The 12,898-nt window shown below is 60.0% G+C and overlaps 1 protein-coding gene across 1 annotated transcript in view; it reads left to right on the top strand.

The window, feature by feature from the left end:
- AP3D1 (adaptor related protein complex 3 subunit delta 1) overlaps positions 1 to 12,898 on the top strand; it is a 28,419-nt gene that overhangs the window by 14,003 nt on the left and 1,518 nt on the right. Inside the window, exons 10-31 of the mRNA XM_075544700.1 lie at positions 1,428 to 1,477; positions 1,979 to 2,027; positions 2,498 to 2,643; positions 3,186 to 3,334; positions 4,143 to 4,373; positions 4,720 to 4,951; positions 5,093 to 5,238; positions 5,619 to 5,760; positions 6,347 to 6,418; positions 6,573 to 6,648; positions 6,746 to 6,951; positions 7,122 to 7,195; positions 8,226 to 8,394; positions 8,489 to 8,560; positions 8,841 to 8,951; positions 9,566 to 9,715; positions 10,118 to 10,165; positions 10,452 to 10,641; positions 10,722 to 10,810; positions 10,901 to 10,986; positions 11,149 to 11,270; positions 11,418 to 11,497. Coding sequence (XP_075400815.1) covers positions 1,428 to 1,477; positions 1,979 to 2,027; positions 2,498 to 2,643; positions 3,186 to 3,334; positions 4,143 to 4,373; positions 4,720 to 4,951; positions 5,093 to 5,238; positions 5,619 to 5,760; positions 6,347 to 6,418; positions 6,573 to 6,648; positions 6,746 to 6,951; positions 7,122 to 7,195; positions 8,226 to 8,394; positions 8,489 to 8,560; positions 8,841 to 8,951; positions 9,566 to 9,715; positions 10,118 to 10,165; positions 10,452 to 10,641; positions 10,722 to 10,810; positions 10,901 to 10,986; positions 11,149 to 11,270; positions 11,418 to 11,497 — 2,690 coding nt within the window. The remainder of the gene's footprint in view (positions 1 to 1,427; positions 1,478 to 1,978; positions 2,028 to 2,497; positions 2,644 to 3,185; positions 3,335 to 4,142; positions 4,374 to 4,719; positions 4,952 to 5,092; positions 5,239 to 5,618; positions 5,761 to 6,346; positions 6,419 to 6,572; positions 6,649 to 6,745; positions 6,952 to 7,121; positions 7,196 to 8,225; positions 8,395 to 8,488; positions 8,561 to 8,840; positions 8,952 to 9,565; positions 9,716 to 10,117; positions 10,166 to 10,451; positions 10,642 to 10,721; positions 10,811 to 10,900; positions 10,987 to 11,148; positions 11,271 to 11,417; positions 11,498 to 12,898) is intronic.

Genomic DNA, 12,898 nt, shown 5'->3' on the forward strand with positions numbered 1-12,898 from the left:
ATAAACAGGAAGATTTAACGTTGTGAAAATGACAGTCGGCTTCAAAGCAATAGACCGATCGATGCAGAGCAAGCCCTGTCGGAGTCCCAGTGCCTGCTTTACAGAAACTGGCAGCCAGTTCAACAATCCGCCTGGCCAGGAGAGGAACTCAAAATAGCCAAACCAGCTTTAAAGAGAGCGACCTAGTTGGTGGATCCATATCGCCGGGTTTCAAATGTTATTACCAAGCTGCAGGAATCGCAGCAGTGCCGTCCGGCATGCGCATGACTTAGAGGCCAGTGGAGGCGAGTGGATTTGACTGGATCTCCGCATGCAGTCAGACCCACACCTCACGCCTCAGCCTTATATTGAGACAGAGCACAAGGGATGCAATTGGGTCTCATACCATAGCCATACGTTACAGTTGAGATGGTTCAGCGACCGGAGCATAACAGCTAAAACTAACCAGGCACTAGGAAGAAAGCATGAATAGATCTTTGAGCCCTTGGATGTCTTAGGTTCCCAAATTTATTTGGCCTTTTTGGGAAGTGGGGATTACTCCCTGACAGTGTAGAGATTGTGCCATAATCCATTGTCCAGGATGGAGTATAGGTATCTGCTTGGCAGCCCCATCCCTTGCGGTTGGTGTCAGGGAAAGCTGCTAGACTTGAGAAGACACCACCCACAAAATGTGAACAGAGAGATGATGGGCAATCACGTGTCTGGTCTATGAAGAACTCCCAACGAAAAGCCAGCCTACTTTGAATGTGCTAAACGAACTTGAATAGCGGCATCTGCAGAGGGTGTGTAGTAGTGGGCAACAAGCATGTGAAGAGATGGTTAGCATTATGCACCGTGGTGGTTAGGGGCCATGGGGGTCGCTCAGCCCCGACTACAATGGAGGGAAGCACTGCCCTGTCCTCTGGATGGTCGCTCTATTTGGGCTGGTGGCAGTCTGTCTTGCTGGCGCTTCCTTTTTCTCTGTGACTGCCCTCTGTTACCAAGCATGGTTTGCTCCTGATGACATGTCCAAAGTACGTGGGACAAAGTCTCGCCCTCCTTGCTTCCAAGGGAGGTCCCAATCAAAACCCCTGGGAGATGGCACTCCACCCCGCTGGGAGGTCCCAGGGGCAAAGGTCAAGTGTTGGCGCTTGCTGTTGCTGGTGGGACATGAAAAGGGGACAGCCACCACGGGAGGACAGAGCAGGGCTGTGTTGGATGGATTTCTGAGATGTGATTTATGGAAGCAGATTACCAGGCCTTTCTTCCGCGGTGCTTCCATGGTGGCCATAAGCCACAGCTTTCTACTAGTCTTAAGCTGTTGGCGCCTACACCCCGGGAAGGTATAGTGGCAGTTCAGGCTTGTGCTAAGGGGTGGTGTCCCCCAGCTGAGAGGTGGTGGCGGCAGTGGCGGCCGCTCACTAATCCGAAGTGGTGGTGTGTTTCAGTCCTCATCTCCCTGTCCTCTGGCATGCCCAACCACAGCGCCAGCATTCAGGTAGGCACCCTTATCCCGGCCATGGGCTCTCCTTCCTCCCCACCGAGCAGGGTGCCAGCGCTGCCCTGGAGCCCTGCTGGTAGCCTTTTGCCCCCCAGTGTCTGAGCTTTCAGGGCCGGCTATGTCTCATGGGGTGCACTGCCCAGCTTCTTGCTCCCTTCCAGCTTGGCGTGAACACGGGTGCAGGGAATGGACTTGGCCGAGGCAGCCAGCTGGACCCCACTCCCGCCCCCACCCTCCTTAGGCACCTTGCTGCTCCCTGCCGCCTCCTGTATCTGGGCTCTCAGCACTCCTGCCCGCACAGGAGGCGCCTCCTCTGACCCCCAGACACATTGGTTTTCCCTGCCTTCTGCACTCTACCCCCCAGGGCACCCCTTGTGTTTCCCCTGTCACCCCCTCCCCTGGGCACTACGCAGGTGGCCTCAGCACGGTGCCGAGCAGGGGTACTCTCCCGGCAGCTGTGTGTGCAGGGCCGAGGCCCATCTCCACCTTCTCTTGCAGCTTTGTGTCCAGAAGTTGCGGATATTGATAGAAGATTCCGATCAGAACTGTAAGTTGATCCCTGCCGGAGGAAACCTGGTGAGGGGCAGGGTGTTCCCCCCAGCGAGGGCCACTTGGCCTTCTTTCTTGGCCTAGAACTTGAGCCGCTTATGCTTTATCCACCCCACTGGGACGGTGGGTTGGATTTGACTGTAGTTTGTCATGTGCTTGACTTGACTTCCAACCCTTGGCTCTCCTCGCCCTTACAATGGCACCCTCTGTGGGCAGCTCTGGATGACAGGCAGGTGGTGACTATACTGAGGCCTGCCTGCCTGCTGCTGCACTTCACAGAATGCCCTTTTTGCCCACGGCCACTCAGGATGCTAGGCGGGTGGGTGGAGGGCATGGGTGTGGTGAGCACCTCTCCTGGCCCAGGGACAGGCTACTGGAGGCACTCTCAGCTGTACTCATCCACCCGTGCAGAGCTGTTCCAGGCTGGCACCAGCCCCCACAGCCTTACAGCCCCATGCCACCCCACAGTGAAGTATCTTGGCCTTCTGGCCATGTCCAAGATCCTGAAGACGCACCCCAAGTCTGTGCAGTCCCACAAGGACCTCATTCTGCAGTGCCTGGACGACAAGGACGAGTCCATCCGACTGCGGGCCCTTGACCTGCTCTACGGCATGGTGCGTTGTCCCCACTCTGCCCCGCCCACCTTGCTCCTCCCGCTCTCCTCAACCTGCCCTATGGCTTGGTGCGTCATCCCCCCACCTCTGCCTTAGTCCTCTCACCCCTTTCAGCTCCCATACCTGCTTTATGATATGTTACCTAGCAACCCCCCCACCCCCACCACCTACCCTACTCCTCTCCAGTTCTCAACTTGCTATATGGTATGGGGTGTGCCCCCCACCCCTTCTTGACCCACTTCTGTAAGATGGGCCCATCTGAGACCCCTGGAACACTTGTAGCTGTGAGGGCCGTGCTGTGCTGTGCTAGCCTGGGGGCTGGGTTCGGGCCAAGCTCTGCACTGTGCAAGGATGATCCCCCTTCCAGATTCATGCCCCACAAATCCTCCTTGGGAAATCAGCACCATGGGCTTTGCTGTGTGGAGCTGTGTCTCCCTAGCACCCCCCAGCTCTGGACTGCGGGGCTCTGCCAAAGGCAGGTGAGTGCTCCCTGCCCCTCCTCCTCATGCAGACCACCCCCACCCACCCACCCACCCACCCAGGTGTCGAAAAAGAACCTGATGGAGATTGTGAAAAAGCTGATGACCCATGTGGACAAGGCAGAGGGCACCACCTACCGGGACGAGCTCCTCACGAAAATCATCGACATCTGCAGCCAGTCCAACTACCAGTACATCACCAACTTCGAGTGGTATGGCCGCTGCCCGCCACCTGCACACCCAGCAGAGCCTGCTGTGCAGAGCTTGAGGGCTGGGTCACCCGCTCAGTGGGAGGGAGATGAGGCTGTCTGCTCCCGTAAAGATGGACAGCTGGGGCTCCACAGCGCCGCCCTGCGGGGTGCTGGGAGTCGGACTGGCTTCGACGCTGTTTGTTCGTTTGGTTGGGTTTTGAACATCCGCACATCTGTGAAAACCTCTCTGCCATTGAGTCTCTCCACCCATAGCGACCTGTGCGTCGTTCCTCATGAAACTGTCCAGCTGCTGGCTAGCACAGCCACCCTGAGAGGCCCCCATTTAAAGACCCGGCTCGTGCGCTTTCTTGCTGTAGAGCAGTTTCAGCCTTCCTTGCCCAGGGAGGCACAGGGCCCTGTGGGACGTGCTACCCCTGCTGCGCTGGCTCTGCACCCCGCCTTGCCCGCGGCAGGACTGAGCTGTTCCCTCCATGGGGTTCTCAGTGCCTGTCAAATGGGTTAGTGCCAGGCCTTTCTTCTGAGAGGCCTTGGGGTGAACGCAAACACCTCATCCTTTGGCTCTGGTGGTGAACAGGCTACCTGCTGGGCCACCCAGAACCCTGGGAGCCACTGCCACTCAGAGTTGGCTGTGTAGGTGTCACTAGTGCGGAGTGTCCGTGTCATGGCCGCATGCAAGCCCCATCACGCCCCAGTGGTGCCCTGTGCTCCCTTGGTCACACGCATGCCCTCCCTCCCCACTGGGATTTAGGCCTTGGCCTGGTTGAGACTCTGACATCTGCCCGCCTGCCCACCCACCCTCCTGCTGCAGGTACATCAGCATCCTGGTGGAGCTGACGAGGCTGGAGGGCACCCGGCATGGCCACCTCATTGCGGCCCAGATGCTGGATGTGGCCATTCGAGTGAAGGCCATCCGGAAGTTCGCTGTAGCACAGATGTCCGCACTCCTGGACAGCGCCCACCTGGTTACCAGCAGTACCCAGCGCAATGGCATCTGTGAGGTGCTCTATGCTGCCGCCTGGATCTGCGGGGAGTTCTCCCAGTGAGTGGGGGCTGGGGCCATCAGGTGGACTGCGGGGAACAATCCCAGTGAGGAGCCAGGTACAGGTGTAGCAGGGGGACAGGAGCTCCCTGAGTGGATGAGGTCTGAGTATCTCAGTTTCTCCAAGTGAGTGGGGTAATTCTGTGAGAGGGGTCTGCAGAGAGTGGGCTCAGCTGCTCACATGGTGACTTCTGCTTGAGTCATCTCCCCAGGGGGCCTGGCGGGGTACCTGTGTGCCCTGGCTGCCCTCAGACCTGACTTGGGTATGGGAGAGTCGGGGCGTGCCTAGGGTTGCCCAGGAGGCAGGGTGATGGGGCTCCTGCAGTGTATGCATTCTCTCCCACAGACACCTGCAGGAGCCCCAGCAGACGCTGGAGGCCATGCTGCGGCCCAAGGTCACCACATTGCCAGGCCACATCCAGGCAGTGTATGTGCAGAATGTGGTCAAGCTGTACGCGTCTGTCCTGCAGCAGCAGGAGCAGGCAGGGGAGCGCGAGGCCGCCCAGGCTGCCACCCAGCTCCTGGTGGACAGGCTGCCTCAGTTTGTGCAGAGCGCTGACCTGGAGGTCCAAGAGCGGGTGAGGTGGGGCAGGGTGGGAGGTGAGAGTGGGTAGGCCCCGGGAATGGACAGACACCGTGGGGGTGTCGATGGGCATGGCGCCCCTGTGGGGAGCAGCAAGGTGCTCTGTGACTGACCACGTGGCTTGCCGCCCCTGCAGGCCTCCTGCATCCTGCAGCTCGTCAAGTACATCCAGAAGCTCCAGGCCAAGGAGGTGCCAGTGGCGGAGGAAGTCAGCGCCCTCTTTGCTGGCGAGTTGAACCCAGTGGCCCCCAAGGCCCAGAAGAAGGTCCCCATCCCGGATGGGTGAGCCCATGGGCCGTCCGATGCCCCAGCCCTAGGAATCTGCTTACAGGGCCTGTGGTTCCAAGGGGTGGCAGGGGGACGAGGGGTCCTAAGCCCACCTGTGTCGAGCCTAGGGCTCCTGCACCCACCCTGCCCTCAGAGCTGCCCTAGGCCACGGACCCCTGCCTGTGATGGGAGGAGGAGGGCGGACCACCACTAACAACAGACACACACAGACCCCACACACCCTGTGCTAACCCCATCTGTCTGCATCACCGTGGGCCCCATGCTGGGCGCTGCCCTGCCCTCTGGTTGATCTGCTATTGGCCTGTAGTGGGCAAAGCACTGCGTGGAGGTGCACAGCAGGCGTGGGCCTGAGTGGGACGGTCTCTGTCCCACAGCCTGGACCTGGACGCCTGGATCAACGAGCCGCCCTCTGACAGCGAGTCAGAGGACGAGGCGCCCAAGGCCATCTTCCATGACGAGGAGCACAAGCCGTCGCGGCACCGGCAGCCAGAGGCCGATGAGGAGGAGCTGGCCCGGGTGAGCGCCAGGGGGAGGCAGGTGCTCTCCCACTGTCCAGCACACCTGGGAGGCAGCGAGGTCTGAGGCCCTGGGAGGTAACCCTGCCACCTGAAATAGGCTGTGTACGCCGCCCCGTCGAGCTATGCCTCTTGCAGGGCACTCAGCGGGTGTGGGGCTGGGCTGGGCTTGTGTCGTGTGGTCAAGCAGGGCTGCTGCACAGTCCCCCTGAAACCTCAGAGCGGTACCTTGATGTCTGCTGCTGGTGCTCGGGCGCCCTGCCATGTTCTGTCTCAGATGCGGGGAGGTCACTGGAAGGACCCCTGAGCCCCTCTGCCCAGAGCTGAGAACGCTGTCCCTCTGGCTTCCCATCATGATCTCCCTTCTGCCTGAAGGAAGCCACCCTCCCCAGTCTTCTTCTGTCTGGAGGCAGGAGGAGAGCTGCCCCTGCTCTGAGCCTTTGCTTTGCGTCATCCCAGGCTCAGGGCTAAGGAGATTTGGGGGGCATGGAGGGTGTGGAAGCTTGGGGACAGCATAGAATTTTCCCTCAGCCTAGTGTAGCCTCTCGAGTGGTGACTGGCTTGCCACCAATTTGTCCCCCCCACAGCGTCGAGAAGCCCGGAAGCAGGAGCAGGCCAACAACCCGTTCTACATCAAGAGCTCCCCGTCCCCACAGAAGGTGAGTGCCCAGCCCCAGCTCACACTGCCCCCCCCCCCATGGGCCTCACCCGCCCACCCAGATCATTGGTGCCACAGCTCGCTCTCCAGTGGGCGTGTGCTGGCTCCCGCAGCATATCCTGTGTGGTCCACGCTAACCCAGCCTTTGCCCTCAGCGGTACCAGGATGCACCGGGTGTGGAGCACATCCCTGTGGTCCAGATCGACCTCTCCGTCCCCTTGAAAGTCCCAGGTGAGGGTGTCAGGGTTCATTGACTGTGCCCTGTGGGAGGACAGCCGGTGTGCATCTGGCCCCTGCCCTGGTGCTCAAGGCTACACCCGCCGCACAGGGATGCCAGCCTCCGACCAGTACGTGAAACTGGAGCAGGAACGGCGGCACCGGCAGCGGCTGGAGAAGGACCGGAAGCGGAAGAAGCAGAAGAAGGAGAAGCGGCGTGAGGGCCGGCATCGGCGCCACAGCTCACTGCACACGGAGAGCGACGAGGACATCGCCCCTGCCCAGCAGGTGGACATTGTCACCGAGGAGATGCCCGAGGTACACCCATTCTGTCTGCCCTGAGCCCACCTTGGACATACCCCATACTGCACCCTCCTCCTAGGTGCCCCCAAGGGACGTACCCGGGAGACCCCGACAGTGTGAGTGAGGCCATGTAGCCAGGGTCCTTGGCTGTGTTGCCCATGAGCCCCTCCCGCCTCTCCCTTCAGAACGCTCTGCCCAGTGATGAGGACGACAAAGACCCCAACGACCCCTACAGGGCCCTGGACATTGATCTGGACAAGTGAGTGCTTGGAGGGTGAGGGAGGGTGCACCCAGGTGTGGGCACACAGACAGACAGGTGCTCGGACTCTGGTGCCAGATGGTGGCCCAGTCGCAGGCACAGCAGGGGCTTCCAGGTTAAGAAGGGTCCAGGTTGAGAAAGCTGACCATCCAGCCACCCTTGGGTTCGGCCTGGCCCTCCACAGACCATTGGCACGCCTGGCTCTTGCGGGAAAGAGGTGTGTCGGGTGGCCCACCTTGCACGTGCCTTCTCTGTAACTACCAGGCGGGGTCACAGCTCTCTACTCTGGCCGGTTCCAGACTCCCTGCTGCAGGGGGAGGGTGTGTGTTGGCCCAGGAAGCTCCAGTGCATGTGGCCCGTCCCATGCCACCTGCTTTCTCACGTGGTCTCTGTCCTCCCCCGTGTCTCCTCTCGCTCTGTCTCCGTGTCTCCCGCGGCGTCTGTGTCTGTGGCTCAGTCTGGTGTCAGGGAGGCCTCACAGGTAAGCAGGGTCCCAGCCCGGCACCCTCCCCACAGTGAGCTGCCCCGAGTGCTGGGGTGAGAAGGGCCCCGTCTCCACCCACGGTGGCTCTGGGACCACTCTGGGCCAGCCAGGCAGGAGCTGGCGTGTCGCCAGTATCCCCTGTCAGCCTTGACCCCAAGGAGGTCAGAGGGTGAGCGCTGAGCTGGGCAGCAAGAGGGCCTGGGGTTGAGATGGGCTGGTGCCAGTTCCGAGCCAGAGGACTATGTGTCTATCCGTCTTTCCTGTCTGCTGCCCCCCTGCACGCTGCATCTAGCACTGTCCCCCATCTGCAGTTCCCCTTCTCTCTTGGGCCCAATTCTGTCCCTGCCATGTCTTGCTGTCTTGGTCCAGCACTGCCCCTGCTGTCCCCAGCTGTCCTGGACACCTCATGGAGCCACCAGTGTCTGCTTCCTCAGGACAGCACCGGGCTGGTCCGGCTCCCCGGCGTGCACAGCACCTGTGCCCCTCTCATTCTGGAGATGAGCAGGTGTCGAGTGAAATTCCCCCTCCCCCCCCCATCCTCCCCAGGCCCTTAGCTGACAGCGAGAAGCTGCCCATCCAGAAACACCGCAACGCGGAGGTCCCGCAATCCCCGGACAAAGAGGCCGCACCTGTGCTGGAGAAGAAGAGCAAGAAGCCCAAGAAGAAGGAGAAGAAGCCACACCGGGAGAAGGAGCGGAGGAAGGAAAAGGAGAAGGTCGGGTTGGCCAGGGGCAGGGTGGGTGGGGGACGGGGCCATGCACAGTCATGAGAGGGCTGCTGCCCTGACGGGAGCCGTCCTCCGATTCCAGGGCGAGGACCTAGACTTCTGGCTGTCTACCACACCACCACCAGCTGCTGCCCCAGGCCCCACCCCATCCCTGGTAAGATCCTGGAGCAAGCATATCCTTAGTGACCTCCCCCAGTCCTCTTGGGGTCAGTCCCCTTGGGCATCCCCTAGGTGAAATCCAGGTACGTGTGAGGCAGAGGGTTGGCCCTTCTAGTGAGGGCAGTAGAGGGGAGCACGTACCTCATTCAGCCCTGGTGACACCCTGGGGACCCAGGCTTGGCCAGGGGCGAGGCTGGGCCTTTTGGGGATGGCTCCCCCAGTGGACGCAGGCATGAGGCATGCCCGGAGGTGATGCCATCCTCTACACATGGCAGGGTGAGCCCGAGGTGGACACAGTAGTAGTCACAGCCCCCGCTGAAGAGGGCGATGAACCCAGGAGGGCAGTGCCCGAGGATGAGGATGAAGACGAGCGTGAGCTGGACCAGGTGGGCCCATCTCCTGTACAGCCTTACAGAGACTTCCCGGTCACAGTGCCCTTTCAGAGCCAGCTTCTCCACTACCACCTAGCTCCAGAGCTTTCCTTCACCCCAAAGACAAGCCTGAGCCCCTAGCAGGCCCTCCTCACTCCTGCCCCCCATTCCTGCTTCACAGAAGTCGGGCAGGGGCTTCGGACCCATTTGTGAAACCTCCTTTTCCTGGGTGGGGAGGCCTTCTGTTGTTCTCCATACTACCCTTGTGTATGTGTGTCTGCCACCTGTGGGCGGATGTAGGGGGCGTTCTGCCGGGCCCTGCCGGTGCACAGGGCTGCCTCGGCCTCCCTGCGCCCGTCTCCCAGGCCTGAGCCCAGAGGGGAATTGCTAGGGGTGGTGAAGGTCTTGACAGTTTACCCCCCAGTTTTCCCCAGTCAGTGCTGGCCACTCCTCTAAGTGGTGGTGTCCAGCGAAGCACTTGGCCTCCCCTGCCCTGCTGTCATTGGGCTCGGGCACTGCCTGTGCCACTCCCGTTTCCTGGCCTGGTGGCCCAGACCCAGGGAGACACATCAGTGGGCACCTAGCCATCCGCCCTGGGTAGGGCTGACCCTCTACTCGCTGCTGCTCAGAAGCCCTCCAAGCATAAGAAGAAGAAGCACAAGAAGGAGAAGGAGGAGAAGACCAAAGAGAAGAAGAAGTCCCGGAGGAAGCGGCCCCCCAGCGAGGAGCCAGCCGAGGAACCTGTGCAGAACGGCACGCCTGAGGGGGACCCTCTCCCGGTGAGGGAGCCACTTTTTGCGGCCTGCCCCTTCATGCATGAGCATGTGGGAGGTGGGAGTGAGGGGCAAGGAGAGCAGAGCCCTTGAGTTCTAGCTCCCTGTCCTGCAGGACAGCCACACACACCTAAGCCCAGGTATAGGCACGTGCTCATGGAGCCCAGCCCCTGCCTTCCACGGGACAGACGGGGGCGGGGGGTGGGGCACACGTGCGTGCCCATGGGGAGGGGTGGTCAGGGATCAACCAGACTCGGAAGCTAGCTTCCTGTCCTTTGGGTGGATGGTGGGGTCTGGTTCTGGGTGGCACTGGCCCGAGGTCTGAGCAGTGTCCCCGGTAACTGCTCCTAGTAGGCTTCCCTAGCATTCCTGGGCCCAAGCACTGAGGCCCCTGTCCTCCCTCCGCAGCCCATGTCCAGCTACTGCCTTCTCGCAGAGAACGCCTATATTAAGGTGGTGAGTGAGCACCGTGGGCCCTGTGTCAAGCCCACATGAAGAGCCTGGGAGGGAGGGCTTTCACCCGGCCTAGCCACTCACTTTGGGGGTCCAGGGTGTTGGGCAGCAGGTGAGGGGAGAGTGTGGAGCATAATCTGGACTCTGGTTCTTATGCCAAGGAGCAGGGCACACTCACGTGACCAGCCCCTGAGACCCTCAATCGGCAGTAAATTCAAGGCTGGTCTTGTCCGTTTGGCTGGTGTGCACCCTCTGGTCCCTCCTACCCACTTGGCTCCCCTGCCTGCAGACGTACGACGTGCAGGGCAGCCTGCAGAAGGACAGCCAGGTCACCGTGTCCCTCATCCTGGAGAACCTCAGCAGCAGCTTCCTTAAGAGCATGGAGCTCAACGTGTTGGACTCGCTCAACACCAAGATGGCGCGGCCCGAGGGCACCTCTGTGCATGACGGCGTCCCTGTGCCCTTCCAGCTGCCTCCAGGTGCAGAGCGTGCCCCTCCTTTCACCTGGCTGACCCAGGAGGACGGTGGGCTCACCTTACCCTCCCCCCACTCACCCCAGGTGTCTCCAATGAGGCGAGGTTTGTGTTCACCGTGCAGAGCATCGTCATGGCCCAGAAGCTCAAGGGCACACTGTCCTTTATTGCCAAGGTGAGCTGCACTCTGGGATGGGGCCTGGGTGGGGTAACTCAGGGGTGGGGGGGCCGCCTGAGCTGAACAGCTGCCTTGACTTCCTTGCAGAACGATGAGGGCTCCACCCACGAGAAGCTTGACTTCAAGCTGCATTTCAGCTGCACCTCGTACCTGATCACCACCCCCTGCTCCAGGTCAGGCCACACTGCCATACCATCCACCCGCCGGGGAGGTGCAATCACAGGCGGGCTGCCAGCAGGGGGGCGTGCCCCTGCGCCCATGCGGCCTCCTGGTCACACCCCTCCCGCCCCCAGTGCAGGCCTGTCTTCCATCCCTTGCCCGTGTCCTCTCCACAGCGATGCCTTTGCCAAGCTGCTGGAGTCTGGGGACCTGGGCATGAGCTCCATCAAGGTGGACGGCATCACCATGTCCTTCCAGAACCTTCTAGCAAAGATCTGTTTCCACCACCATTTTTCCGGTACAGCATTTCTTTCGCCGCCTCATCCCACACTGGTGCCCGCCAGCTCTCCTCACAGCCGGCACCCCTGCTGCCCTTGTGTTGCCCCTCCTGGGTAGTGGGCAGCTGCGGTATCTGGGACCTCACCCGCCCATCTGTGTGTTGCAGTTGTGGAGCGAGTGGACTCCTGCGCCTCCATGTACAGCCGCTCCGTCCAGGGCCACCATGTGTGCCTCCTGCTGAAGAAGGTGAGCCGCCTGTGGTACTCTATGCCGACTGAGCTCATGTTTTCAGTGGGGTAGAAGGGGTGCATCGCTTACCTCTGGCTGTTTTTGTTTTTCAAAGAGTTTATTTATTTAGCAGCCTTGAAACAAGGAGTCATTGCAGAATTAAAAGGCAAAGACAAACACCCCCAATTCATTGTGTCCCTCCAACTTGTCAGGCTAGAGCAGAGTGGGAAGCAGGTCAGATCCACTCCAGCACCAGGCACCCTGTACTCGTCCACATCCTTGTCTGGTGCGCTGGGCCAGGAACCGAGGCCTGGTTGGAGAGCACTCACGGCCTCCTCACGGCTCAGCCTTCCTGTGCTTGTCACTGGAGGTGCCACTGGGCCATAGATCACAGCCTCGGAGAACCTTCAGCTCAAAAACAGTCTTGCTCACTTGCTCGAGATACGGGATTCCAGATGCATTGGGGTCAAATGTGGCTCCAGCTGCCACATCGGACAGAACCCGAAACACGGCAGGGGGTGGGGGAGGCTTGACCCACCGTGAGACATCCGTCGGGTGTGCACACTCCCATCTTGGGTTCCTCAACAGCAAATGCCGCTGGCTGCTTTGAGGTGTGCTCGCTGCCTTTGGGTTCCAGCAGTCCAATGACAGCGTGTCTGGGCCTCCTTGGTTGTTGCTGTGGGGAGTTTGTTAAGCGTCTTGAGTCTCTGCAGTTTGGGGCTGAGTTAAGTGGGTTTGTTAGTTTGTTTTAGCACCGACTTTATTCTCTCTTGCCGGGATCCCAGCCACGTTGCAAGTCTCTGAGGTGCTCGTCACTGGGGGCGGAGGGGGGGTCTCTCTCACTGTCCCGTTTCCTCTGTTTACCTGAGTGATGTCTCCCACCCTGTTGTCCTATCTGTTATACCAGCCTGTGCAGTCAGAGAAGTGTCTTCAGTTCTAAGATTTCCAATCGCTCATTTGTTTTTCAAAGGGTTTGTTTATTTATTTATTTAGCAGCCTTCCGACTGCTTTCACACTCTCATCCTTGCCGAGATTTTTTTTTCTGTTCGTTCATGATTGCTAGTTGGAGCATTTCTAGCAGATTTTGTTAAGCTCTTACCAGATCATTCCAACCTTTGTCTCATTGTGGAGCTGGTGTCTGGTGATGGTCTTTCATGGATGCGTGTAGCACCTTCCTGGATCATGTCCTGGATGTTCTAAATGCCATGAGACCTGTAAGTCTTGTTTGAATCCCCTGGAGGACATTGGCTTGTTCCACCAGCCTTTCTACCCAGTTAGGTTCAGGCTTCTTGGGCAAAGGTGGTCTGTGAATTCCTCCTCCAGCAGCTTTGGGGTGTCCTCAGGCTGAGCCCTCTCCTGCTCAGCCCGGGTGGACCCAAGGCCTCTAGACAACTTCAGGGGGCTGATTTCTCTGGCAAA

Source organism: Tenrec ecaudatus, chromosome 1, assembly GCF_050624435.1.
Source record: "Tenrec ecaudatus isolate mTenEca1 chromosome 1, mTenEca1.hap1, whole genome shotgun sequence".
Taxonomy (NCBI): domain Eukaryota; kingdom Metazoa; phylum Chordata; class Mammalia; order Afrosoricida; family Tenrecidae; genus Tenrec; species Tenrec ecaudatus.